The sequence below is a fragment of the Sitodiplosis mosellana genome, unplaced genomic scaffold (genome assembly GCF_009176505.1).
Source record: "Sitodiplosis mosellana isolate CC-2019 unplaced genomic scaffold, AAFC_SMos_1.0 Smas_scaffold_6113, whole genome shotgun sequence".
In the NCBI taxonomy this organism is placed as follows: Eukaryota; Metazoa; Arthropoda; class Insecta; order Diptera; family Cecidomyiidae; genus Sitodiplosis; species Sitodiplosis mosellana.
The window spans coordinates 134,030-161,484 of record NW_022601354.1 but is presented as its reverse complement, the minus strand read 5'-3'; the positions used below and the strand labels follow the sequence as shown (position 1 = coordinate 161,484).

At 35.5% G+C, this 27,455-nt stretch overlaps 5 protein-coding genes and 1 long non-coding RNA gene across 6 annotated transcripts; 5 read left to right on the top strand and 1 right to left on the bottom strand.

The window, feature by feature from the left end:
* Nucleotides 1–6: 6 nt before the first annotated feature.
* Nucleotides 7–3,095, top strand: LOC129573813 (uncharacterized). Its single transcript, XM_055454918.1, has 8 exons — nucleotides 7–26; nucleotides 103–258; nucleotides 364–492; nucleotides 588–740; nucleotides 990–1,223; nucleotides 1,348–1,476; nucleotides 1,548–1,703; nucleotides 2,739–3,095. Exons 2-8 carry the CDS (start codon nucleotides 145–147, stop codon nucleotides 2,988–2,990), a joined length of 1,167 nt encoding a protein of 388 aa, XP_055310893.1. The 5' UTR covers nucleotides 7–26; nucleotides 103–144; the 3' UTR covers nucleotides 2,991–3,095.
* Nucleotides 3,096–5,342: 2,247 nt separating this feature from the next.
* Nucleotides 5,343–12,905, top strand: LOC129573811 (atlastin-like). Its single transcript, XM_055454915.1, has 9 exons — nucleotides 5,343–5,663; nucleotides 9,941–10,717; nucleotides 10,795–10,950; nucleotides 11,067–11,195; nucleotides 11,500–11,652; nucleotides 11,850–12,092; nucleotides 12,223–12,345; nucleotides 12,417–12,572; nucleotides 12,648–12,905. The coding sequence occupies exons 1-9, from the start codon at nucleotides 5,397–5,399 to the stop codon at nucleotides 12,897–12,899; spliced, it is 2,256 nt and encodes a 751-aa protein (XP_055310890.1). The 5' UTR covers nucleotides 5,343–5,396; the 3' UTR covers nucleotides 12,900–12,905.
* On the top strand, nucleotides 5,657–8,887 carry LOC129573812 (zinc finger MYM-type protein 1-like). The gene is made up of 2 exons (XM_055454916.1): nucleotides 5,657–6,484; nucleotides 6,551–8,887. The coding sequence occupies exons 1-2, from the start codon at nucleotides 6,424–6,426 to the stop codon at nucleotides 8,716–8,718; spliced, it is 2,229 nt and encodes a 742-aa protein (XP_055310891.1). The 5' UTR covers nucleotides 5,657–6,423; the 3' UTR covers nucleotides 8,719–8,887.
* A 797-nt stretch (nucleotides 12,906–13,702) lies between the features above and the next one.
* On the top strand, nucleotides 13,703–15,081 carry LOC129573819 (atlastin-like). The gene is made up of 2 exons (XM_055454927.1): nucleotides 13,703–14,195; nucleotides 14,257–15,081. The coding sequence occupies exons 1-2, from the start codon at nucleotides 13,929–13,931 to the stop codon at nucleotides 15,079–15,081; spliced, it is 1,092 nt and encodes a 363-aa protein (XP_055310902.1). The 5' UTR covers nucleotides 13,703–13,928.
* A 35-nt stretch (nucleotides 15,082–15,116) lies between these two features.
* LOC129573815 (interaptin-like) lies at nucleotides 15,117–19,219 on the top strand. Its single transcript, XM_055454920.1, has 13 exons — nucleotides 15,117–15,266; nucleotides 15,878–16,006; nucleotides 16,101–16,253; nucleotides 16,445–16,678; nucleotides 16,806–16,934; nucleotides 17,006–17,161; nucleotides 17,231–17,461; nucleotides 17,594–17,722; nucleotides 17,817–17,969; nucleotides 18,110–18,343; nucleotides 18,442–18,564; nucleotides 18,636–18,791; nucleotides 18,884–19,219. The coding sequence occupies exons 1-13, from the start codon at nucleotides 15,153–15,155 to the stop codon at nucleotides 19,139–19,141; spliced, it is 2,199 nt and encodes a 732-aa protein (XP_055310895.1). The 5' UTR covers nucleotides 15,117–15,152; the 3' UTR covers nucleotides 19,142–19,219.
* A 4,966-nt stretch (nucleotides 19,220–24,185) lies between these two features.
* LOC129573820 (uncharacterized) lies at nucleotides 24,186–25,622 on the bottom strand. The gene is made up of 3 exons (XR_008688637.1): nucleotides 25,525–25,622; nucleotides 25,300–25,375; nucleotides 24,186–24,313 (listed from the first exon to the last, which is right to left on the bottom strand). It is a non-coding gene; the product is annotated as an uncharacterized LOC129573820 (long non-coding RNA).
* Between the last annotated feature and the right edge of the window lie 1,833 nt (nucleotides 25,623–27,455).

Here is a 27,455-nt window from a genome sequence, read left to right as displayed (position 1 = left end):
TGCCTGAGGCGAAAACGTTTGTTGCGGTATGTACACTGTACTATCAATTGAAGAAAAATTTGTTTGCGATTAATTCATTCCGTGGATTTGTTATCAAAACAGGCCACAGCTGAAACAAGCAATTTAATATTGTTCAATGACATTATGGATTCATATCTCGAGTCAATGCAAACGGCTCTTCGTGACATTGACCCATACTTTAGTGCAACGGAATTATTAGAAACACACGAAACGGCCAAAAATGAATCAATATCACAGGTACTGCATGCCACATTCATCTTATTCCCATTGGAAATGATTATGAAGTGAAATATCTTCATACAAAAATATAATATTAATGCAATCATTATCATTTGCAAACAGTTTTTGCGTAAACGTAAACTTGGTAGCGATGACCTCATATCATCTTTCGTACGTCGCATTGAAAATACTACAGAAGAACGATTTTTGGATTTCCAGCTGGAAAACAACGAGAAACGAAAAGCATTCATTGTAAGTTATCGACCAATTTGATGGTATTTAAAATTTCCAATCCAACATGAACCGAAAAGAAAATTAACTGTTTTTTTTTTCATTTTCTTCCAAAGGACAAAGCCAATTTGCATAATGGAAAATTGGTCATTGAAATTCGAACGGATTCTGAAAAGGAAATACTCAACGAAATTGAACGAATGGAATCAATTTCCGCTGAGAATTTAAAGCAACTATTAGAAAAAACACAGGAAAATGCTTTAAGTGATGTGAGTGTCCAACATTGCAATGAAAAAATTAAATCTAGCCTGCCGAATTTATTTACCAAAAGAGAAATAGTTGCTGGAATAAATCATTTCAGCGGTTAAAAGACATTTTTGCATTCTCCGCCGAGTGACTGCAACTCATTAGCCACAATGTGAAGTCGAATTTGATAAATTATTGATGTTTGTGTCATACTTTTGCAACGACCATGGTTAAGCCTGTATCTAACGATAAACTCTCTCATTTTTCTGTAGTTTGATGCAAAGAAGTTGGGCGACAGTGATATCACAAGTAGTTTCTTTGAAAAGATGCAGCACGATTTTGATGATTTCAAAGCTTCAATAGAGACAATGTTCACGTCATACAAGGACTCAGTGAATTTTTATTCTAATCCAATGCAAAACATGCTCAACAAAAGTCAATCATACGCAACACATAGTTTTCTCGCTGAAATGCATCAAAATTCGAAAAACGAGGCTATTAAACAGGTAAGAAATGATCAATCCCATGTTTTTGCTCAAATCCCTGAGATTATAGAGACCTCAACGAATTCAGAATCTCTTCTCATCTTGTTTTGTTAACAGGACAAACATAATTATTTATTCTGAATAGTTTCAGCTACGATCGCACGGTATCCCTGCTGAATTGATGTCAACTTTTGAACATAAAATCGTAAATGTGATTGAAAGAAACTACTCCTCATTTTTCCAAGAGAACGAAGTAAAACGTAATAATTTCATTGTATGTATTTCAACAGCTCTGCTTTTCTTTCGATAGAGACACTGAAGTAATTTAATGCTCATTTATTATAGTCAAGGGCCAGGATCCACAACGCAGATTTAGTCGAAGAAATCGAAAGCGGCCACTGGTCATCTGCATACGCACAAGTCGATAACGCGAAATCATATTTAAGTGACTCTGACGTATGGAACATTTTTCTTAAAACACAAAAAGCTGCCCTAGAAGAGGTACGTACTTTCAAGGGAGTTTTATCTTCTGAAATATCCATCAGGATGGGCCGAATTTCAAAGCATGTACTGACCGACGAAGCGGATGCATTTGAAAGCTCATGTTGACATAAGAAAATTTTCTTCTAGCACTTTTATCATCTGAAGGTCAACAAAATTGTTTCCAAGGGCCAAACACCAAAAATGTCAATATTGGGTAGAGTTCTTCAATTTTTTTTTAACACTATTGATGAACATCTGATACTTTATTTGAATTACTCGTGAAATAAGGATTAAAAAAACACTTCCAAACTAAGTTATTGCCATTTTGTGGCCGATAGATTCCAGAGATGACTTTAGCGCACCCGAGTATTTGTGTTGTTTTTCTTGTTTTTTTCTTCGTTATACTTTACCATTTTGGTCAAAAAAAACTTTGTATCAATATTTTGTGTACATAACAAAGAACATTTTTTGAAAAACCACATTTATAATAGTAAAATATGAAGAAAAAATCCCCAAAAGTAGAAATTGCGTAATATTGCGAAATTGAGCCAATGTGCGTAATTACTATGTGCATATGACCACACAATGCGAATACCAGGGGCAGAAAATGTAAGCTCTTCTTCGTTATGTTACACAAAATATTATTTTAAAAAAATCCTGGCCAAAAAGCTAAAGTAGAACGAAAAAACAACGAAAATACTCGGGTGCGCTGTAGCGCACTTGAGTGCGCTAAAGTCATCTCTGATAGATTCCTAAAATCGCCACTTTTGTCCAATTTTCCAAAGAACACCGCAAAATAGTAGACAGATGGTACGATTTTAATACGTAGAGTTTACAGCTTTCAGTGGCGAGTTTTTGCACGGGTTTGTATGACTTCAGTGTCAAAAAATATGTCGGTTTTACAAAAAATGTGTAAAATTCGCTTATGATTTTCAGTGCAAGAACATGCCCGCTCCATTGGTCAATGCACGCTTTCAAATTCGACTCACTCTAATTTTTTCTTCAAACTAATAGTATCTATGAAAATATAATGAATAACTTCCTTCCGTTTAGTATGATTCAAAAAAGATGGGCGATAGTAATATTTCATCTGCCTATCGCGCGCAACTCGAGGAAAAGATGTCCAAACTCAAACCCTATTTGGAGGCAGTCAATGCGGACAAAAGATCCAAATATAAAGCGAAAAAGGCCATTAAAACAGGTGCTGGTGCAGCGGGTGGGGCAGCAGCTGGTGCTGTGATCGCAGGCCCTGCAGGTGCTTTTATTGGCGGAATTGTCGGAGGAGCGGCTGGATACTTTATATAAAATTTCTATAATTCAAGATCATCACAATCTCTTCAATTTTAAAATTCTAGTAGATAATAATGCTTTGTAAAAAAATGTCTCAAATAAATTCAATGAAAGTATGAATTGAGCGAATTAAATTTGAAACGAAACACACACGGATTTTGAGATGAAAATACTTAACGGAACCAAGAGCATCGAATCAATGAACTCTGACAATTTGAAGCAATTATTAGACAGAAGAAAAAGTGAGGTGAGAGTGCGGTTTAATTCCAGAGGTCTCATTTGCTCTCAAAATATATTTCGTTATATCGCGGAGCTACTGCGAATAGCACATATCTTTTGCTGTTTGCAAATAGCGGCTACGCTGATGCGACGAAGGAATGGAGAGAGATAAACCGAGAAAACGAAATACACAAACGAGGCTGCGCGCTATTGTGTGTTACACTCTTTCGTTCAAACCATATTGACACATGCACACAGCCACCGTTCGACTCCGTTCGTGTGTACGCTATACGTGGCTGTATGTATGCGTCAATATGGTTCGTGTGTTTCCTTTTCTCGGTTTATCTCTCTCCATTCGTTCGTCGCATCAGCGTAGCCGCTATTTGCAAACAGCAAAAGAAACGTGCTATTCGCAGTAGCTCCGCGATATTAAGAAATATATTTTGAGAGCAAATGAGACCTCTGTTTAATTCGTTGCTGAATGGTCTTGTTTAATACATATTCCACACTTTTGCAATCAATCATAGGCACATATAATTCATTGCAAGATTGAAGGAAATTTGCTTTTTCAGGCGAATCAAAATGCTGTTCATTGAATTCCATGCCTATTTAATTGGTATGGCTGAGGAAAAAATTTATTTGTGCTCAACTATTGTACAATAGATTAAATAAACTGTAGACGATTAAAATGGGCATGTAAATGAATCTGATCCGTTTAAGCGAAAATAAATAAACAGGGTTTCTTAACAGACGAAGTCCCCACTACTGCATATCTATTCGTGAGACGTAAAAGAACGTATGTTTTTTTTCAGTTTTAAATATTTGAAAAGGAAAGTATGTTTTCGATCGATTTTGTCTGAGTAAAAGAGAAGTATGTTTGATGGCAACTAAAAATGGTTAAAAGAATGTATGTAATTTGAATGGTAGCGTTAGCGAAAAAAGAATGCATGTTTATGGTCAAGTAAATTTTGCAAAAAGAATGCATGTTGTTCTATCTATTCAGTTAATAATAAAGAGAAGCATCTTCTCATACATTTATATTGCCAAAAAAGAAAGTATGTTGGCTAAAATAATGTAAATAAAAAAATTTATTCCGACCGCCGTGAACAGGAATTCATAAACCTTAACACGGTCGGACAAGCGAACGACCAACATATTTATTTTCACACACCAGTCGTGCCGTCGCAGTGAATGAATCGAGTGGAGTAACAGGCGCACAGTACTCTCAGAGTGCGCATGCGCGCTCGATGAAACACGCATCTCCTGTCCACTTCATTCATAACCGCGCGCCGTTTGAGTGTACAACAACAAATACATTAGATGTCCGAGCGTGTTAAGGTTTATGAGTTCCTGTTCACGGCGGTCGGAATACATTTAATAATTTACACTATTTTAGCCAACATATTACTTTCTTTTTTGACAATATAAATGTATGAGAACATGCTTCTCTTTATTATTAACTGAATAGATAGAACAACATGCATTCTTTTTGCAAAATTTACTTGACCATGAACATGCATTCTTTTTTCGCTAACGCTACCATTCAAAATACATACACTCTTTTAATAATTTTTAGTTGCCATCAAACATACTTCTCTTTAAGGCTACGAAGTTGGACAAACTTGCGTTCTTTTACGTCTCACCAATAGATATGTGTGTGTGACTTTCGACCGGTATTGCCTGATGTTGCATACGATAACACAGAGGCTACTGCTTTTTCGCTGGTGTATAAGAAACACACTTACGTTGTGTAATACGTTAGTCACTACACACAAATCACGCGCACAAAGATGTTAAGGACTTCCTGAAAAATCCAGTATAATTTATAAATTGTATGACGATATTCAGTCTGTGATTAGACGGCGAAATAAATAATAGTAATAATCCATTTCATTCTTTCAATTTAGTTCATTTAATACAATATAAGATTCATCACACATCAAATGATACAAATATTCTAACACATCGTGGACATATTAAAACCAAAAAATCACATCAGATTAGTTTGACTCTAGCGTTTTTTACATTTGATAACAAGAATTTTTCGCTGAATTTACTTAAATTTAGTCTGTTATCGACGTTATGTTGGCTCTTTGAACCAAGTCTAGCGATAACATTTTTGATGAAGCAATTCATATAAGGCGAGCGCAAATGAAAACAGTATCAGTCGACATAGTTTAATTCAATACGGTAGCGTCAACGATGAAGATCACTTTGATTACTAGTTTTGTGTTATTTTCCATTGGCACTTTTTGTCAAGTGTCTAGTGGTGATTTTGCTGCAGCAACGGCTGTACAGATCATAACTCCAGTTAATCATACATTCCACTTGGAATTGAATAATTTAAAATCGATTCTCGAAGCGGATGACATAAAGGATCGCCATGTGGCTGTAGTTTCAATCGCCGGTGCATTCCGAAAGGGAAAGAGCTTTTTGTCTAATTTCTTCCTACGTTATCTTTACGCGCAGGTAAGCAAATCATTTTGAAGGTGTTTCTATTCTAGTTCAATATTTCAATAGTACAGTCTCTGATACAAATTAACAACTTAATTTTAAAACAAACATTAAATAAAACGAATTACATACGTAATCCAAACTTTTCCGCTCCGCAGCAATTTAGTTTACCTCCCGCTTAATGTTTAACCAAAATTTCAATGGACCCTTTTTTCATAGCATTTTTGACCTTAAAATATAACTATTTCGACCATTTTCCATACAAAAGCGTCATTTTCGAACAAAATTTCACAAATTTCAAGAAATGTTGATTTCCAGGGCCGTAGCCAGTATGGGTCGTGGGCTGGCGCAGCCAGCCCACGCGACTTTTGCGCCAGCCCATACGGTTCTGGCGAAACATTTTTCAAAAAACAATTGTTCTTGTGTTTGGACGCGCTACCGTTTTTGTCCAATTTTCGATTATTCGACAGTGTAATAATCAAGTTCATTTCCATGAAATGTGATCGTTGCCAATGTATACAGAACATAAAAATATGAGTAGTCAATAAACGAAAAATATTTTGTAAACATTTGCAACGCAATCACACTTCATGGAAATAAACTTGTTTAATGCATTGTCGAAAATAAGGCAAAAACAACGGCGCGTTCAAACATTAAAAAAGATAGGAGATAAAGATTTATTATTAAATAAGAAAATATGAGCCTTCAATTGAAGTATGAAATTGCAAATTCAAATGCAAATTCTCATTCGTGATTCGGTTTTCAATTGAGCAACATGAAACAAAATAAGCAGGCGCGAATTAGCGATTTGTTTGGGAAAAACACATCACAAAATGGTAAGTAATTGGAAAATAAAAATCGCTCGAAAAATCGTGAATAATGGGAAATATTTGTGTTTTTAGCTGCTGTTTCAAATGACAATACTGAAAGTGCGACGTCGTCTTCAACAAATGTGCGTAATATTCCGCAAACGGTCGAGCTGGTACAGCCGGAACCAACCGATATTTCAAAAATTGGTGCAGAATACAAAAAGCAAGTTTTCCAAACGAAAAAATTTCCAAAAGACAAAGACAACCGAAGTTTTCAGCCACGATGGACAGATAGATACGATTGGATTGAATATTCTGGGCAAGTCGATGCCGTTTATTGTTTTGCTTGCAGACAATTTGGAAAATCCACAACAAAAGATGATGTATTCATGAAAACTGGTTTCAAGTCATGGAAATTGGCTCTTCAAAAGGGCAAAGGCTTTGATAAACACAACGAATCTACACAGCATAAAGAAAATTTAGCGTCATGGAGAGAAAAAGAGGCACGTAGTCAAAATTCAACTCAAATTTCGCGTCTCTTATCGAACGATGTTATTGAAAAACGACAGTATTATGTGAAATCATTAATCCGTATTGTTAAATTTCTCGCATCACATGAACTGCCATTTCGAGCTAATTATGATGTCGATACGCACAAAGAAATTGGTCTCTTCACAGAGCTACTCGAATTCACAATGCAAACAGATGAAAAGTTAAAAGAATGCTCAGCTGTCATACCGAAAAACGCCATGTACACATCACCTGATATACAAAACGAGCTGATTGCAATAATGGTTGAAATAGTGCGCGAACAAATCATTGCTGAAGTGAATGCTGCAGATGGATTCACTCTATTGGTGGATGGTACTAAAGACAAAAACAAAAATGAAATAATTTCAATTGCAGCACGATATGTGCTTAATTCAAAACCAAAGGAATCTTTAATATCTTTCGAGAAAAGTGACAGTCTTTGTGCCGATCCAATGGCAAATTTTATTTTGGTGAAATTAAAAGAGTTCAAGTTGGAACTCATAAAACTACTTTGCCAATGCTATGATGGTGCCAGCGTAATGAGTGGTGAACACGGTGGAATTCAAACGATCATTCAACAAAAATTGGGACGAACCATTCCGTACGTTCATTGCATGAATCATCGTTTACATCTGGTTGTGATTGCTGCAATCGAAGATATTCACGAACCGTCATTGTTTTTTGGTCAAATCAAAATAATATATAATTTTTTTTCGCGATGGAAAGTAAAACAAGTATACGAAGGAACCAAAATTTCTAAAGTGATTCAGACACGATGGTCAGGCCATAAGCGTGCGATTGATGCTGTTTTTAACAACTACACAGAGATTGTCAACGCATTGCATGAAATCAAATCGGGAACAAAATTTAAATTTGACGGTGAAGATATGGCACTCGCTATTGGAATATTAAACGCAATTCAGCAATATGATTTTTTGTTCATGCTCTTGTTTTTGAAAAGGGTATTGGATGTTTTGGAACCAGCAAATAAAATGTTGCAGTCACGTGAAATGAGCTATGTAACAGCATTACCATTGATTAATTTTACTATCGACGAATTGAAAAAGTTGCAAAGTGAAGAAAGTCTCCATGAAATCGAAAAAAAAACTGACGAGTTTATTTCTGCAAATAATTTATCGCCGATTCGAACAAACCGAGCTACACGACCATCAGTATTGTTATCGGAATATGTAGTAACAGAAACAACAGGCCAAAGAAATCCCGACCAAATAAAAAATGTATACGCTGAAGTCATAAATGTGTTGATAAAAGAAATGGAGCGTCGATTCAACGAAAACGATACGATTTTGCAAGCAATAAGCACATCAAATGAAATGAATCTAAAATCACTCGAGCCGCTTTCATCAATTGGTATTGAAATGCCAAGCGAAGCCGAAATGGAAATAGCAAAATCATTCGTTGAGAAGAATAAGAGTGTTGAAGGAAAGGATGAAGCTACAATATTGACTTTGCTTGAACCAGTAAAAACTGCTTTCCCAAATGTTTACAAACTGTATTGTTTAATCTATACATTTGCATGTAGCACTGCAATTTGCGAATCGTCATTCTCCGCGCTATCGAGAGTCGATATTGTCAAACGGTCATCGATGAATAGCAAACGTTTATGCGACCTTTCATTTTTAGCTTACAATAAACAGATTTTGAACGAAGTGAGCGATGAAGCAATTATGCAAAAATTCAGTAAAGATAGTCGACGTATAATGTTTTAAATCGATTTCAATTCTCCATATCAGAACAAAATGTTAAAGTAAAGCGAAATAATTAACTGATCAAGTAAACAAAACAAAACAAATATAACAGAATGAAAACTTTCAGATAATATTAGTACTGGATATCATTGTGGTTTCAATACATAAATAAAATTTAACTCTGAAACAACACTATGGTTTTTTACTTATATTTTTTTTAAAAAAATATCTATTTTTTCTCGCCAGCCCAAGATTTGGTTGAGCCAGCCAAGAAATGCGATTCTGGCTACGGCTCTGGATTTCGGACCAAATTTATGGGCAAGTAGGTGTTTGGTTGTTCACAGACTCCCATTATTTTTTGCAAAAAATGGCAGTTTGCCTTGATCGAAACCTTGAAAAATGCTTTTTTCGGGTACTTCCCGTACAAAAGTGTCATTTTTCAAGGTTTTTCAGGTCCTAAGTCGGAGGCTTATGGTACGAAATTGGTAAATCAGAATGGGCTCAAAATCAATCCGAAGCTTTGTCTCGACATGCCAAAACTTTTGGCTTTTACAGATCTCAATTATCTTGTCAACTTTTTGAGATAATCGGCTAACAAAAAACGCGAACGCGGACGCGAACGCGGACGACGCCATACGCACATCGCTATTTTGCACATTTTTCATAGTAAACAACATGTTTTTGGAGGCAGATAGGTCTTGATTGATAGGATTTGTTCCCATCTACATTGCCTAGTGTACAGATATGTGCTAAAAATATTCAACATATTCACAGAATATACACAGCATGTAAAAAATATGTGTTTACGGCAATGTCGAATCTTTGTTACCGATCGTGAATATGAGGTGTATATTTCATGAATATCGTTTATATTCCTTGAATATCGTGCATATTTTGCCAGTATTGTGAATATTTCGTATGACTGTCATCTATGGTGTATATTTCTTGGATGGAATATACATGAAAGCCCCTAGGATATGTGCTTTTTGAAGTTTGGCGTGACGTTATAGTGGTCCGAAAGAGGAGATGTCATGAAATTTTGGCTAGTAAAACCAATACTTTTCCATACAAACAAAGTTTGCGGAAAAGTAAAAAGGCGTTATAAATCTGGAGCAGAGAAAGATTGTCTTTAAATTTAAATCTGGATTTTGTATTTTTATTTTTCAATAAATCCTCTGTATATTAGTCTCATTGACGATTTTTGTGTGGAATGTGTTAATCAGTTTTTTTGTTGCGTTCCTAGTACAAGGCACACGATGTATCAGATTGGCTTGGCGAGAATGAAAATAGCAGTGAATTGGGTGGATTCAAATGGCGAGGTGGCCAAAAGCCGGAAACAATTGGCATTTGGATGTGGTCCGATATTTTTACGTATGACTTTGAAAATGGCGAAAAAGTGGCTATCATCTTGTTGGATACACAAGGCATTTTTGACAGTCAACTCAGTTTGCAAGACTGTACAACGATTTTTGCAATGAGCATGATGCTCTCCTCCGTTCAATGTTACAATGTCATGCAAAATATCCAAGAAAATGACCTACAGCATCTGGAGCTCTTCACTGAATATGGACGAATGGTTTTGGATCAAACCAACGAGAAACCGTTCCAGTATCTATTATTCCTAGTTCGAGATTGGCCATTTGCTGATGAAAATAACTATGGATGGGGACAAGAAGTAATTGATAGAATTTTGTCCGAAAATGAAGAGCAAACACTTGGAATGCGGCAATTGAGGCAACGAATCAATTCAAGTTTTGATGAAATTGGAGCATTTTTATTGCCATATCCCGGAAATACAGTTGCATTAAAAAAGAAATTCACTGGCAATCTCAAAGAAATTGACCCTGAATTCATAAAATACGTGAAAGAATTGGTGCCATCAATTTTTGCACCCGAAAATCTAGTTTTTAAGAGAATCAACGGCGAACAAGTACGTGCTCGTGACTTGATCGATTACATGCAAGCATATTTGAACGTATTCAATGGAAAAACACTGCCTGAGGCAAAAACGTTTGTTGCGGTATGTACTCTGTACTATCAATTGGAAAAAAAGAATGTTTGCAATTAATTTATTCCATGAATTTGTTATCAAAATAGGCCACAGCCGAAGCGAGCAATTTGATATTGTTTAATAATGTTATGGATTTGTATGCCAAGTCAATGCAAACGGCTCTTCGTGACATTGACTCGTACTTTAGTGCAACGGAATTATTAGAAACACACGAAACGGCCAAAAATGAATCGATATCACAGGTAATGAATACTAAATTTATTTCATTCTCATGAGAAATGATTATAAAGTGAAGCATCTTCACACAAAAATATGATGAAAATCACTATTTAATGCAATCATTATCATTTACAAACAGTTTTTGCGAAAACGTAAGCTTGGTAGCGATGACCTTATATCATCTTTCGTACATCGCATTGAAAATGCTACAGAGGAACGATTTTTGGATTTCCAGCTGGAAAACAACGAGAAACGAAAAGCATTCATTGTAAGTTATCGACCAATTTGATGGTATTTAAAATAGGGTTTACAAACGTTTCGACAAATACCGCAAACGGTGTTATAAAAACGTTATTTTTCTGTAGTGTTTTTTTTGACAGTCCAAAATACCGCAGAAATAACGATAAAAAACGAAAAAAACGTTTTTTGGGCGGTATATAACGGCTCTGTAAAAAAACGTTTTTAAGAAACACTGAAAAAAATAACGCGTTTTTAAACCCTAATTTAAAATATTCAATCCAACATTTTGAACCGAAAAGAAAATTAACTGTTTTTTTCATTTTCTTCCAAAGGACAAAGCCAATTTGCATAATGGAAAATTGGTCATTGAAATTCGAACGGATTCTGAAAAGGAAATACTCAACGAAATCGAACGTATGGAATCAATTTCCGCTGAGAATTTGAAGCAATTATTGGAAAGAACAGAAGAAAGTGCTTTAAGTGAGGTAAGTAGTCAGTTAAATGACCAAATTAAATCCAACATCGCGAATTTATTTCCCAAAACAGAAATAGTGTTGCTAGATTAAATCATCAAAGATATTTCATTAGCCACAATATGCAGTGAAATGTGATAAATTTTTGATTTTTGTGTCATACGGTTGCAAGCCTGTATCTAACGATAAATTCTCTGATTTTTCTGTAGTTTGATGCAAAGAAGATGGGCGACGAGTATATTACAAGTAGTTTCTTCGAGGAGATGCAGCACAATTCCGATGATTTCAAAGCTTCAATCGAGACAATGTTGACGTCATACAAGGACTCAGTGATTTTCTATTCCAATTCAATGCAGAACGTGCTAAACAAACTTTATCATTATAACTCTTATATACCACAAAGTTCTCTCGCTGAAATGCATCAAAATTCGAAAAACGAGGCTATTAAGCAGGTAAGAAATGATCAATCGCATGTTGTTGCTCAAATCTCAGAGATTATAGAGACATAAACGAATTCAGAAGCTCTTCTCATCTTGCTTTATTACCAACACACGTGTAATTATTTATTCTGAATATTTTCAGCTACGATCGCCTGGTATCCCTGCTGAAGTGACGTCAACATTTGAGCATAAAACCGTGAATGAGATTGAAAGAAAATACACCTCTTTTGCCCAAGAGAACGAAAGGAAACGTAATAATTTCAATGTATGTATTTCAACAGCTCTAATTTTCTTTCGTTAGAGACACTCAAGTAATGCAATGCTCATTTATTATAGTCAAGGGCCAGGGCTCACAACGCAGATTTAGTCGAGCAGATCGGAAGAGAATACAAGTCATCTGCATACGCACAAGTCAATAACGTTGATTCGTATTTAAGTGATTCCGAGGTATTGGGCATTTGTTACAGAACTCAAGAAGCTGCCCTAAACGAAGTACGTACTTTCAAGAGAGATAAATTATTCTTCTTCAATCTAAGAGAAAATAATGAATAATTTTCTTCCGTCTAGTATGATTCAAAAAAGATGGGCGATGATGATATTTCTTCGGGCTATCGCAGACAACTCGAGATGAAGATGCACGGACTCAAATCCAATTTGGAGCAACTCAATGACTACAAGGAGGCTAACTATAAAACGAAAAAGACCCTTAAAACCGGTGGTTTTACCGCTGGTGGTGCTGCAGCGGGTGCTATGATTGCAGGCCCTCCAGGTGCTGTAATTGGTGGATTGATCGGGGCGTTGGCTGGCCTCTTCTCATAAAATTTCTACAATCGAAGATGATCGAAATCTTTTCAATTTTCAAATACTATAATGATGCTAATAATGATGCTTTGTAATAAAAAGAATGTCTCAAATAAATTCAATGAAAAAAATGGAACATTTTATTATTATCAAAAATTTTGAGGGAAAAATTGATTATTTAGATGACTTTGAACCATTCTATAATAAATATACACAGAGAGAACAGACTCTAGAAATGCTTTCAATGTATTAGTAATTTGAGTACGTTCGCTGGCTGCTGCGAAGTTGACTACCACTCCATTGAGAAAAAAAATAGAATAAAAATGTTGAAAAAAATAATTCATGGAAGGTGGAAGCAACATGAGTACACACAAACGAATGTTTCGGAAACAAGACAAAACAGAGATAGATTGAGATACATGAAGAAATACAATTTATGTTTGATATTCATCAGTTCAATTGACAGTGTGCAAAAATGGACACAGTGCCCATTGAATGCTATTGTGATCTCTTCCGGTTGCATTCATAACTCATGCGGTAGCATATTATTTGTATGCTTTCTCTTTGTCTATTCATTCATTTGATGTGTGAGTGACTTACTTCTCTGTGCTTCATTTGTATGTGTGTTACTCTCTTTCTCTCTTTCCAATACTTTGCATTCATTCAATGTGCGTGCAGCAGTATTGAGAAGAAAAAAAGAGACAAAGAGATCGAGCAACACAAATACAAATGAAGCAGACAGAAGTAAGTCACTCATACATCACACGAAGGAATAAACGAACAGAAAGCATGCAAATAACTACTGCATGAGTTATGAATGCGACAAAAAGGGATTACAATAGTCAGTTGTGTCCATTTTTGCACGCTGTCAATCATATCGACGGATATTAAACTTCAATTCTATTTTGTTGTTAAAAATTATCAATTTATTAGATATCAACCAAAAGTATAAGAAAATGAGATAAAAATGTGTCTCATTCTGTCTCGATAATTCATAGTTTTTTTTTGTGTGTAGTCAAATTATAATTGTGTTTGTGAGCATCAACAATGAACATAAGTTTATTTACTATTTTTGTGCTATTTTTCATTGGCACTTTTTGCCACGTGTCTATCGGTGATTTTGCTTCAGCAAAGGCTGTGCAAATAATAGCTCCAATCAACCATACATTCCATTTGGAATTGAATAATTTAAAATCGATTCTCGAAGCGGATGACATAAGGGATCGCCATGTGGCTGTTGTATCAATCGCCGGTGCATTCCGAAAGGGCAAGAGCTTCTTAAGCAATTTTTTCCTACGTTATCTCTACGCGCAGGTAAGCAAATCATATCAATAGTTTTTTTTAGATGTTTACATATTGTTTCTTACATTTCTAGTACAAGGCTCACGATGTATCAGATTGGCTCGGCGAGAACGGAAATAGTAGTGAATTGAGTGGATTCAAATGGCGAGGTGGCCAAAAGCCGGAAACAATTGGCATTTGGATGTGGTCCGACATTTTCACGTATGACTTTGAAAATGGCGAAAAAGTAGCCATCATCCTGTTGGATACACAAGGCATTTTTGACAGTCAACTCAGTTTGCAAGACTGTACAACGATTTTTGCAATGAGCATGATGCTCTCCTCCGTTCAATGTTACAATGTCATGCAGAATATCCAAGAAAATGACCTACAGCATCTGGAGCTCTTCACTGAATATGGGCGAATGGTTTTGGATCAAACCAACGAGAAACCGTTCCAGTATCTATTATTCCTAGCTCGAGACTGGCCATTTGCTGATGAAAATAACTACGGATGGGGACAAGAAGTAATTGATAGAATTTTGTCCGAAAATGAAGAGCAAACACTTGGAATGCGGCAATTGAGGCAACGAATCAATTCGAGTTTCGATGAAATCGGCGCATTTTTAATGCCATATCCAGGAAATACAGTTGCGCTTAAGAAGAACTTCAATGGCGATCTGAAGCGAATTAATCCTGAATTCATAAGATACGTGAAAGAATTGGTGCCATCCATTTTTGCACCCGAAAATCTAGTTTTGAAGAGAATCAACGGCGAACAAGTACGTGCTCGTGACTTGATCGAATTCATGCAAGCATATTTGAACGTATTCAATAGAAATACACTGCCGGAGGCGAAAACGTTTGTTGCGGTATGTACTCTGTACTATCAATTGAAAAAAAAGAATGTTTGCTATTAATTCATTCCATGAATTTGTTATCAAAACAGGCCACAGCCGAAGCGAGCAATTTGATACTGTTTAATAATGTTATGGATTTTTATGTCAAGTCAATGCAAACGGCTCTTCGTGACATTGACCCGTACTTAAGTACAACGGAATTATTAGAAACACACGAAACGGCCAAAAATGAATCAATATCACAGGTAATTCTAAGTGGATTTTATTAGTGGACTTGAAAGTGAAAAATCCCCATACACGAAAGTCAATATCAACTTAACCCTTTGATGCACAATTTTTTGTTTTTGAATCATTTTGACATATATTTTGTGACACCATAAATAGAGAAAAACCTCATACTTAGATTTTTGAAAAATTGCGTAATTGTCGAGAAAATCGGAAAAGAGTCAAAAGTGTCAAATCACTATAAAAGCTTGAAAAAATTAAATTTCATAAAACTAATGATGCAGAAAGTTAAATTGATGTGTTTTGGTCCTACGAGTCCCAATTTGACAATTGAAAAGAATGAACAAACCCACAAGATAAGAGGAGGAAAAATGTGGAATTCTGCTATAATTTCGCATTTTTTTTACAGCAGTACATGAACAGAAAAAACTTTCCATTCAGCCAGCCAATTGTAGCCTGTAAAGTATCAAATGAAAGCTAGTTCAATTCCCTACATTTGTTCCCAAACAAGAATGTAAAAATATTCAGTGGTTTCATAGCTATAGCGTCTGGCGTATCTGGTTACTTTAGGAACCGAAATGTGATAAAGGGTTAACATTCGTTAATGCAATCCATTATCATTTACAAACAGTTTTTGCAAAAACGTAAACTTGGTGGCGATGACCTCATATCATCTTTCGTCCTGCGCATTGAGAACACTGCAGAGGAACGATTTTTGGATTTTCAGCTAGAAAACAACGAGAAACGAAAAGCATTCATTGTAAGTTGTGGACCAATTTGATGCTGCCCAAAATATCCAATCCAACATTTTCAAGTGTAAAGGAATTGAGTTTTTCTGCATTTTTTTCCCAAAGGACAAAGCCAATTTGCATAATGAAAAGTTGGTCATTGAAATACAGACGGACTTCGAAAAGAAAATACTCAACGAAATCGAACGAATGGAATCAATGTCCGCTGAAAGTTTAAAGCAATTTATGGAAAAATCAAAAGAAAGTGCTTTAGTTGAGGTATGGTGGCCATTGGCTTTCAGTCAGTGCTGATTATTAATTATTAATGAAATGGGAATTTATTCATCTAATGTCACCTATACTGGTGGTCAATAGTCATTTTTGCATTATGCACGCAGTAGCAACAATTTCATAGCCATAGCTTGATAACTACCATAACAAAAATAATAAATTCTATGATCTCTCTGTAGTTTAATGCAATGAAGATGGGCGAAAATAATATTACAGGAAAATTCTCCCAAGGGCTCCAGCAGAATATGGATGTTTTTCAAGCTTCAACTGAGACAATGCTAAATTCGCACAAGGATTCTGTAAACTTTTATTCCAATCTAATGCACAAAATGCTGAACAAAGTTGACGTGTACGCTACACACAGTTCTATCGTAGATATGCATCAGAATTCAAAAAAAAAGGCGATTAAACAGGTTTGAAATGATAAATCGCATGTTTTTGCTCAAATCACAAGGAATATAGACACATCAACGAATTCAGACGCTCTTCTTATCTTATTTTATTAACAAAACGAGTTATTAAGGATTTTATTTTAAATAGTTTCAGCTACGATCGCATGGTATCCCTGCTGAAGTGACGTCAACCTTCGAGCATAAAACCTTGAATGAAATTGAAAGAAAATACACCTCATTTGCCCAAGAGAACGAAAGGAAACGTAATAATTTCATTGTATGTATTTCAACAGCTCTGCTTTCCTTCTGATAGATACACTAAAGTAATGGAATACTCATTTATTATAGTCAAAGGCCAGGGCTTACAATACAGACTTAGTCGAGCAGATCGAAAAAGTCCGAAGTTCATCCGCATACACACAAATTGATACCGCTGAATCATATTTAAATCGCACTGAATTGTGGAATTTATGGAATGGTACAAAACAAGCTGCCCTAGATGAAGTACATACTTTCAACAGAGTTTTATCTTCCAATTTTTTTTTTTTTAATGAATGATTCCCTTCTGTCTAGTTTGATTCGTGGAAGATGGGCGATAGCGATCTTTCTTCTAGCTATCGCGCACAACTCGAAGTGAAGATGCTCGAACTTGAATCTCGTTTGGAATCACACAATGAGTATAGAAAATCATTAGATTTGTATGCCAAGTCAATGGAGAAGGCACTTCGTGACATTGACCCATACTTTAGTGAAATGGAATTATTCAAAAAACATGAAACGGCCAAAAATGAGTCGATATCACAGGTAATTACCAAATATTGAATTAAAATGCATGCTAAGTGGATTTTATAAGTGGGCTTCGTAGTGAAAAATCCCCATACACGAAAGTAATATCAACTTAACATTCTTTATGCAATCATTATCATTTGCAAACAGTTTTTGCAAGAACGTAAACTTGATGACGATGATCTTACGTCATCTTTAGTACGTCGCATTGAGAATACTACGGAGGAACGGTTTTTGGATTTCCATCGAGAAAATGACGACAAACGAAAAGCATTCATTGTAAGCTATCGACCAATTTGATGCTGCTCAAAAGATTGAATCCAACATTTTAGAATGAATAGAAAATAAATTTTTTCATTATTTTCTCCCAAAGGATAAAGCCAATTTGCATAATGAAAAATTGGTCATTGAAATACAGACGGATTTTGAAAAGAAAATACTCAAAGAAATCGAACGAATGGAATCAATATCCGCTGAAAGTTTGAAGCGATTATTAGAAAGAGCAAAAGAAAGTGCTCTAAATGAGGTGAGTGGCCTTTAGTTTTTGGTCAACGCTGAATTGATCAAATGCGATCTGGTGCCTAGCGTTGGAGGGTGTTTTGCAAGTATCGTTGTTGCATTTAAAAAAGCTGCATTTAACGATTAATTCTCTGATTTTTTCTATAGTTTCATGCAAAGATGATGGGCAACAGTGATATTGCAAGTAGTTTATCCGTAGAGCTTCAACAGAATATGGATGATTTCCAAGTTTCAATTAGGATTATGTTTACGTCGTACGAGAATTCAGTGAAGTTTTATACCAATTTAATGCGCAGAATACTAAACAAGGTTAAAGTTTACACTACAAACAGTTCTCTCATGGATATGCATCAACAGTCGAAAAAAGAGGCAATAAAACAGGTTTGAAATGATTAATCGCATGTTGTAGCTTGAACCTAAGAGATTTGAGACAGTTCAACCAAATCTGAAGCTATTTTTAACTACTTTTTTTTAAACAGCTACGATCGCATGGTATCGCTGCCGAAGTGACGTCAACTTTCCAGAATAAAACCGTAAAGGAGATTGAAAGAAAATACAAGTCATTCGCCCAAGAGAACGAAGTGAAACGGAATAATTTCATTGTATGTATTTAAAAGGGTCTGTTTTTCTTTCGTGAGAAAAGTAAACATATTTATTGATCGTTTATTTTCAGGCCATGGCCAGTGTACACAACGCAGATTTAGTCAAGCAGATTGAAAAAAGCCATCGATCATCCACATACTCACAAGTTGATAACGCTCATCCATATCTTAGTGGCAATAAATTACAGAACTTATGGAACAGTACGCAACAAGCTGCTCTGAAAGAGGTACATTCAACTTTCAAGAGTGTTTAATCATTTGAAATATTCAAAATATTTTCAAACGAATCTCATTTGATTTCATTTAAACAAATATGTAGTATGATTCGAGAAAAATGGGCGATAATGATATTTCTTTTGGCCATCGTACACAACTCAAGATGAAGTTGTTTGAACTCAAATCCCATTTGAAATTACGCAATGACTACAAGAGATCTGAATATACTTTGAAAAACACCGTGAAAACGGGCGGTATAACAATGGCTGCTGCTGCATTTGGTGGTGCGATCGCTGGTCCTCCAGGTGCTATAATTGGTGCATTCTTTGGGATGGTAATGACTGGACTCCTCTCAAGTTGATCGCAATTTTTTTTTTCAATTTATAGTTTTAATTGATATTTTTTTTCTTCAAATAAATTCGATGAAAATATGAACAAACCCAGCATTTTTAATCAAATTTAATGGAAAATATATTATATGGTGCATTGTGTTCAAACATTTTTAGCTTAAAAATCAATACCAATTTTATAATCACAGTTGTTGAACTAGCCATCGAATAGCGATGTCTATTCGCGATTGGTTGGAACCACTACATTTCCGGCCCTTGTACGACGGATGGACCAAAATAAGCGCAAAGTGAAGTAATAAATGAGTTCAAAGATGCTGAGCACAGAAACACCTAAGAACAGGCCAAGTAATCCACCACATACGGCCAGAAAATCAGTGGTAAAAGTGTACACTTCCCTCCTATTGATATTTTTCACATCGCGATTTTTAAAATAAACCACAGCAATTGTCAACTGATGCCTGGAAATGGTGAAAATGATATAATTTATAAACGCATACTTCGTGGTTACATCTACTTAGTAAAGAGTCCTTACTCTCTATGCGATGAGCTAAACTGATTCTCTGCTGACGAATCGATAGTGCTTCTATAATTAGTTGAATCGTATCCCACATAGGCACACGATGGCAAACAGTTGCATTTGTCATAGAATGCTTTACCGTTGCTACTGGTAGAAAGTTTCGTTTTTGCCAATTTGTAGCACTTCACCATTGCCCCACCGCAGATTTTTGTGTTTTTATCTCCTGCAAAATAAAAGTGTTTTCATTGACCAAAACTGCAATGCAAATACAAACTAAAATCGAAAATGGAAAAGAACAATACTTGGCATCGAAAATTTCACGCATCCACATTCGATTCTTGTGAAGTTCGCCAAACATTCTTCCTCGCAATTGGTCATCGTATAGATTTTGAAGAAGCGCAACGGATTATCAAAGCTATAAAAGCATTTTCGCTGGTATGGCTCATAGTCGCGTACTCCTTCTGAGGCGGTGATCACATTTGAATTGATCTCAACCAGATTTTCTGTTAAAATCGGAAGTCGCACGTAGTTCTGTGATGTTTTTAGTGTTTCACCGGGTGTTGTTAGAATTAACTTAAAACCTTGATCGACTCCTGTACATTGATTGTTTATGTTTCTGTCGTTTGGATAAGATGTAAGGAACATAATCAATTTATCAATACGTCCCAAACGAACCGCTCGAAATGGGTAATTCTTTTCAACAGATTGGTTTACGTATCCAGTGTCTATGCTCCATCCTGATAAATTTTGATTATTTTTGTTCACAGTCATCATTCCTGGAGCCATTCTGAAAATATTTCTTTAGATCATCATCATACAAATTTTTAAAAAAAAATGTAATATCCTACTTATCTGTGTAAATTTCATGGAAATTTAGAGAATTAAATGTGAAACATAGTCCTTCTTCAGTTAAAATAGGCACAAAAAGCTTATAACACGGCTGCGAATCTTCTCGCCATACACACATATCCATTGATTGAAACATGTTACGTGCAATGTCTTGAATTGTATCGTAAATTCCATCAGTCGTATACATATCCGTGTACTCAATTACGTGCGGCAAAAGTGGGCATATGTGAGCCAAGGTGTTAAGTCGAGTGATACTGAATGTGTGTACAAGGTAAATATTCCAAATGGAACAAAAAATCCACATGAGTAAATTGATCATTGATCAAAATCTTTTATCTATTCATTTGTTAGTCAGCGGCTAACCAGTGAACCTTCAAATATTCGAGAGGTAAGCGCCAATTTTGTAGCAAATGAATAGATGTGACCTTCAAAATCCCAAACTTCCGTACTGTATTGCAGATAAATTAGCTAAAGATTTCACTGCCCGATTCACGTCCAATTTTTCTTTGACCGTCTTAATCTCAGGACAAACAGTTACTGTTGGAAACGGAAGGTTTTCCATAGTAGTTTTCTTTGCCAACTCCGTTTTAACTGGATCTTCTAGCTCTTGAATCCAAGCATCCCGAATCATTAAACCACACAAACACAGCGATACACCAACGAAAACAAACCACCAGAGCCTTTCGATGTTATTATTGCATATGGAGAAAAAGATTTATGAAATCAAAGAAAACGGACTAGAAAATGAAACAAAAAAACACCTTTCGCTCCAATGTAGCCTTCTCTCGCTGAAGTATCGAACGCCATGGATGTTACTGTCGTCACCAAATTCCCGCAATTTCCGAGCAATACGAGTAATGAATTCCACCTATTTGATGAAAAAAAATACACACTTTTACGCAAATTGATGGATAAATTTTCATATTTTGGTGACAAACCTCTCGATCTTCACTATTTTGATCTCTTTGACCATAATTGGTTTCAAGTAAATCATGATTGGACTCCAGTTCTGATTGCTCTTGGATTTTTTCAGATCTCGAATAACGAATGGTCCACAATGGACGAAGAGTGGCGTAATAAATTAGTTCAATAATACTTAATGCCGAAACACCCAAGAAAAGTCCAAGTAAACCGCCACAAATTGACAAAAAATCGCCAACCGTGTACGATTCTACGCCAATTTTCGTTGAAATGTTATCTTCCACGAAGAAAATGATCAATCTTGTTTGACTAACCGAAAATTTTACAACAAGAAGAATATATCGATAAAGTGGCAAACTGTGCAGCATGACACGTTTGAGAAAGTGAAAAAAATTCTTTCCTTTTTACCTCAGATCATTCGATCGATTTCGATTAATAGCTGTCATAGTTTGATCCACTCTCCCAATATAATCAATAGACATACATGCTTTCAAGCAGTTGCAACGCGATGGTACTCCATAATGAGTTGAGTATTTTCTTTTAGCCGCTACATAACAATTAACCTTTGCCGCACCACAAATCTTAGTACTATTATCCCCTGTTAACGTAAAATTATAAATTTCTCTCGCTTCAAAGATTCAACATACATGTTCATATTACTTGGCATGGAAAACTTCACACACCCACATTCTCTCATTGTATTGTTAGCAATACATTCATCTCTGCAATTATTCTGTGTATAAGTTTTGAAGAAGCGTAATTGACGTTCGAAGGTGAAAAAGCAATCGCGTTTTTCTGGTTGATATTTGCTTAGTCGCTTGGGAGAAGATACCACTATGGGCTTTAATGCATAGAGTGTATCGTCTGAAGATTGGATATACATAAAATTGGCTTTGTGTAACGTATCACCTGGTGTACTTAGCAAAAGTATGAATCCTTGTAAATATGCCGTGCACATAAAATCATAATCGCTTTTGCGTGTTGAAAGACTCAAAACAAGGCCATTTTCACGACCCGAACTAAACAACCGCATCGGGTATTCTTTTCGGATATATTTATCGTCATATCCATTTTCCAAGCTCCAAAAAGACCTGTTTCGATGGTTGCTGCCTGACGCCACTACGCTCGAAAGCACTCTGAAAACGACACATTTTTTTTACAATTCATTCTGCTTAAAGGCACTATTTCCAAGGCTCACGATCGCTCACGATTGCAATCGTGCACGACCTTTAACATACAAAATATACATATAGGGAAGGTTATGCACGATTGCAATCGTGAGCCTTGGGAATAGTGCCTTAATTTTCCCTTTAACATGTTGCAATTGTTACACTCACTCATCTTTGTACAGCTCATGCGGGTGTAGAGCGTTGAATGTGAAACAAAGGCCATATGTAGTTAAGATTGGAGATATGAATTCAGAACAATTAATTCGCTGCTGTTGCCATGAACATGATTGAATTATGTTCTTCAGATCGGGTGCCAAGTCTTCGATTGTTTTGTAAATTGATTCGGTTGTATAATTTTCCCGAAACTCAACATGCGATGGCAGCACTGGGCAAATGTGAGCCAATGCATGAAACTGTTCAGATCTGAAAGAATTTGCAAGACAATCTGTTGAAAAAGAATCAGAATCTCTAGTTTAAAACTCCATACTCAACGTCAGATAAGTTTGCGATCAATTTTTTCTCGGCATTGAATTTCGACGATATGTCGAGCTTATGCTTCAAGCTCTTAATATCCGGACAAATGGTTACTGTTGGAAATGGGATAGTGGAAATGTGTACCTTTTTGCTATAATCGACTGTAACCGGATTTTCATTCCAATCCATCCAAGTACCCCGGATCATCGAACTGCATAGCCAAAGTGACAAACCAAGGGAAATCAACCACCACAACCTGAGTTGAATTCATACGTTTAGCATCGAAATTGGGAATTAATTTAATTTAAACATAACCTTTCACTCCAATGCAGCCTTCGTTCACTGAAGTATCGAAAGCCATGAATATTACTGTTGTCACAAAATTCAACGAAAAATATTTGAATCGTCTGAATAATATTTTGAACCATGATTGGCTTATTCCTTTAAAAAAGTGTCCAATTGTTCGAAGCTAACCCAGGGAAATGGCGCAGTAAATGTGATGCAATTAACGAAATGCATTTCTATCCAATATTACTTCGACTTTTTACTTCTATTTGATTAGTTAGTTTGCTACACGTGTCTACTTCTTCATAAATAATTCATACGGTCGACTGAAGGTCTCTAACATCTAATTGAATTGAATAAACATTTTCAACTAATCAATTGGAAATGATTGATTCGCGCGTGGAATGATTTTGTGATCAATGATAATCTGATGTTTTGTGAAATTGATTGTCTTCAAAAGTGTTTTTGGGGAAAATTAAAATGGTTGGTATAACAATGTATCAATTTCGCAATGATGATTCATAACACATAGCTTCCAGAGCAATTGCATGGTTTCCTATGCTCTCAATGTTGTCACTCATGAAAACAAGGAAATCGCCATCACTATTTCACCGATAGAGATTTCTAAGTTTTTCATACTTTTAGTTTCGTTTTTATTGCGATTTCATTCCTAGGTTTGTTTTTTTTCGAAAAAAAAACTTTCATTTTCAAATAATAAAAAACAAATTCATAATTATTGCTTGTTGTTTTATTAAAGTGAAGTGTTTACAATGGAAAATATTTTGTTACTGTGCAAAGTGCAATGTGCAAACATTTCGGGGAGAAAAAAAAATAGCTGTGTAGAGAAAAACAAAGGGGCCATTGTGATCGCAATTACTTCCCAGAATTCCCAGAATTCCTTTTCGCGGCATTATCCAGGTCAGCGTTAGTTGGCGCTTGAGTAGCGTCAGTATCATCTCCATCAGGATCTTGAAAAACAATTATATGATAATAATTAATAAATTATTCAAGGGAAAATGATTTTTTTAAATTTTTTTTCATCGAATAATGGTTGGTATAAACAGTTTTTGATGATATTAAATAAAATTGCAACATTTACGGCGTTTCGAAATAATAATTGATTAGGATATAAAATAAAAACAACGCATCATCAGCTCATATATCGAAGTGTAACTCAGAATATTTGGACTACAGATCGAAACTAAATTTTGTTGTTAGATGCACCTTCGTTCCGTATTACGTTGCACTTTTTTTGAGTTGCACTTTAATAAGTGCGCATATCATCTAGATAGCATTCAATTTCTCATACAAGCTCATTTTTATGGTGATATTATACATTCTACCCTTCTAACCTACAACCGAAGCTGCGCAACAGGCACACTCTGTGGTCATGTTTGACGTTCACTTCGCCCCGTTTTTATTCTTTACAACAACAAATCACACACATTCTATGTAGTTCGGTTACCGAACTTCGGTACACTGTACACAGAAATTCCAGATGGCGCCAGCTGTATTAAATCGCCAGTTGCGCAGTTACACCTACAAAGCACTCGAAAATGAAATAAATATTATTTTTCTTGTGGCAAAACCAATTTCAAAATACTTTTCTTCCACGACATGGTCGTGTGGAAAAATAATAACAGAAGAAATGCCAACTAATATTTTAGAACGTCGAAACTGCATCATGTGGAATTCAAGCTGTATGCAGAGCACAGTAACTGGGAATTACATTTTTGTACAACTTCAAGACATTATATATGACTTGCAAAGAGAGTGCAAGGGCTCTGCAACCACCACTCACTTTTGACGTAAAATTTGTATAATTCTATAGCAGCCGTATAAATGCAGACATTATGCAGAGTAATCCTGCATAAAAATTATTGCAAAAGAAATTGCAAGACTTTATGTTTCTCCAAAAAAAAACACTTGTTGGGAATCTAGGGTTGTTTCATACCTTGGGTTGTGGCACACATGCATTGTGCGGATCCACCCTCATTTCCATTTGTAGTCGAAGCGGCATATCCAAAGGCCTGGAAATTAAAAGAAAAAACAATTGAATACATGTCAAATGATAAAACCGTTCGAATTTTTTTGTGATTTTTTAAAGATGAATCCAAATGAAAAAAAAAAACTAATTTCAAGTGGAGAATTGATTTAAAATAATATATAGTTCACTTACCACCAGCTGCACCAACAGTAAAGCTAGTAAAATTGTATACTTATTCATTTTGGAATCGATGAAAGCCTTTTTGCGGTCGATGAGGAATAATAGCAAACTGATTTGAGTTTGGAAAGTAGCAGAATTTTTAAAGCTTTTATAGGAACTTCGATCAATACACAACAAAGGCAAGCAATTAACTGTTTTTATACAATTTGATAAAATAACTCACATATTCTACGTTCGTGACTTCGTGTGAATTCAACTTTATGGGTGTAACACTTTTTTCTCATTACACTAATGAATAGGTTCGAATCGATAATGTCAGTTTCTACAATCAACCGACAATTAGCTATGTCAGCCATCTCCTATACAATACGAATTTGGTTATTATCTTGTTGTTAATCATTGGAAAAAATATATGTTATAAAAAATGAAGTTGCAACAAAGTATAACAATGTTTATCGCAAAAAAGTTGTATTTGTTGATTTAATATATATGCTCTGGCAAATTCCGAAAATACACTTATTTGTATTGATGGCAACAAAGTATGACATTCAAATCACATTTATTGGTACCCTTTATCAAGATCATAATTAAATGAATAATTGAAAATAATGAACGGTTGCAGAAACAGGGAATGAAACCTTGAGAGTCACGACATTTTATTAAATTTCAATCGGTTTAAATATTGGCTTTATTGTTCATACTAATATTCTGATTTCATATTCGATACCATTTTTATGGTTTCACTCCATGTTTGAGTGCATTCTAACTCAAATCAACATGAATTCAAATAGTTCTTCGTATGACCTTCATACGTTTTTTTTTTCACGGAAAAGCATAAAACCAATCTTTTAAATTAAAGTACTAAGCAATGTAAAAATTAACCGGAGTTTGGGTTCTGTAGAATGATTGAACCTTTTGCTATGCAATGTGAGTATTCACATATTGATATACATGTACGTGTGAGATCATGAGCACACATGTGCTTCCTTCGTGTATCGGGGCGTACCGTAAAGTGCCCGTATTGTATTTTTACGAAAACTGGATTGTGATAAGAGATGTCAAAGTTGCAGAGCAGGTTGAGTATTAGAATATACCAGAACACACAATTTCGTTATCACTTGTCAGTTCCGCGGAAAAATGCATAAAAATATAGAATATATATTCAATTGGCGTCCAACACAATATTATGTGTGAATATATACTGCAGTGTAATCGAGGGGCAAATCACTCTAAAGTAATTTGTAATAGAGAAAGTAATCGAGAAAGTAATTTACGTGTAAAAATCTCGATTACTTTTATTCTTCCATTTGAGCTTACATTGGCTCACATTTTCAACATTTTTCTATGAAAAAAAAATTCTTCAACAATTCAATTCAATTCACTTTATTCAATGTTTAATAAACATTTTCCAAATTATCAACCTTAATCTAAAATGATCTTTTCTCTCTGGTTTTTAAACTGTCTGTTCTTTGTTGAATCAAAACTCTAATTTGTTTTTGATTTTGTCCATCTGCATTGCTGGCTCGGCAAAGGTAGATTCCTTCGTGGCGTCGGCTCACACGGTATTTTTGGATGATTGCATAGTTTTCTGTAGTTGAATTCCGTGCATTTGGTAGAGCCACTTGATTTCCACGTACTCTAGGCCCAAACCATTGTACAATCGACGGTTCCTCACCATTAGCCATACAAAGCAACTCCAATTTTTCGCCTTCAATCAATGTTATTTCTGGTGTATTTGGCAAAATGGTAACATTCAAATTTGGATGTTGAACAATAATCGAAGTGGATTTCCTTGTTTCACCAATAATATTACTGGCCTGGCATTCGTATTCACCAGCTTCAGCAACAGTAACGTTGGCAATTAAAATTGTACCGATCGATTTCTCTTCGATATGACGAGAGAGTAGGGCACCATCACGACGAGCCCACACCAAAATTGGAGC

Excerpts from the sequence above, each read along its gene's own strand:
- LOC129573813 (XM_055454918.1), top strand. The coding sequence starts at position 145 with ATGGATTCATATCTCGAGTCAATGCAAACGGCTCTTCGTGACATTGAC. Across the intron at positions 1,224-1,347 it reads AAAACGAGGCTATTAAACAG|TTTCAGCTACGATCGCACGG; the intron begins GTAAGAAATGAT and ends TATTCTGAATAG. Across the intron at positions 1,477-1,547 it reads TAAAACGTAATAATTTCATT|TCAAGGGCCAGGATCCACAA; the intron begins GTATGTATTTCA and ends CATTTATTATAG.
- LOC129573811 (XM_055454915.1), top strand. The coding sequence starts at position 5,397 with ATGAAGATCACTTTGATTACTAGTTTTGTGTTATTTTCCATTGGCACT. Across the intron at positions 10,718-10,794 it reads AGGCAAAAACGTTTGTTGCG|GCCACAGCCGAAGCGAGCAA; the intron begins GTATGTACTCTG and ends TTATCAAAATAG. Across the intron at positions 12,093-12,222 it reads AAAACGAGGCTATTAAGCAG|CTACGATCGCCTGGTATCCC; the intron begins GTAAGAAATGAT and ends GAATATTTTCAG.
- LOC129573812 (XM_055454916.1), top strand. The coding sequence starts at position 6,424 with ATGAAACAAAATAAGCAGGCGCGAATTAGCGATTTGTTTGGGAAAAAC. Across the intron at positions 6,485-6,550 it reads GAAAAACACATCACAAAATG|CTGCTGTTTCAAATGACAAT; the intron begins GTAAGTAATTGG and ends TTGTGTTTTTAG.
- LOC129573819 (XM_055454927.1), top strand. The coding sequence starts at position 13,929 with ATGAACATAAGTTTATTTACTATTTTTGTGCTATTTTTCATTGGCACT. Across the intron at positions 14,196-14,256 it reads TACGTTATCTCTACGCGCAG|TACAAGGCTCACGATGTATC; the intron begins GTAAGCAAATCA and ends TTACATTTCTAG.
- LOC129573815 (XM_055454920.1), top strand. The coding sequence starts at position 15,153 with ATGGATTTTTATGTCAAGTCAATGCAAACGGCTCTTCGTGACATTGAC. Across the intron at positions 16,007-16,100 it reads AGAAACGAAAAGCATTCATT|GACAAAGCCAATTTGCATAA; the intron begins GTAAGTTGTGGA and ends TTTTTCCCAAAG. Across the intron at positions 17,723-17,816 it reads ACAAACGAAAAGCATTCATT|GATAAAGCCAATTTGCATAA; the intron begins GTAAGCTATCGA and ends TTTCTCCCAAAG.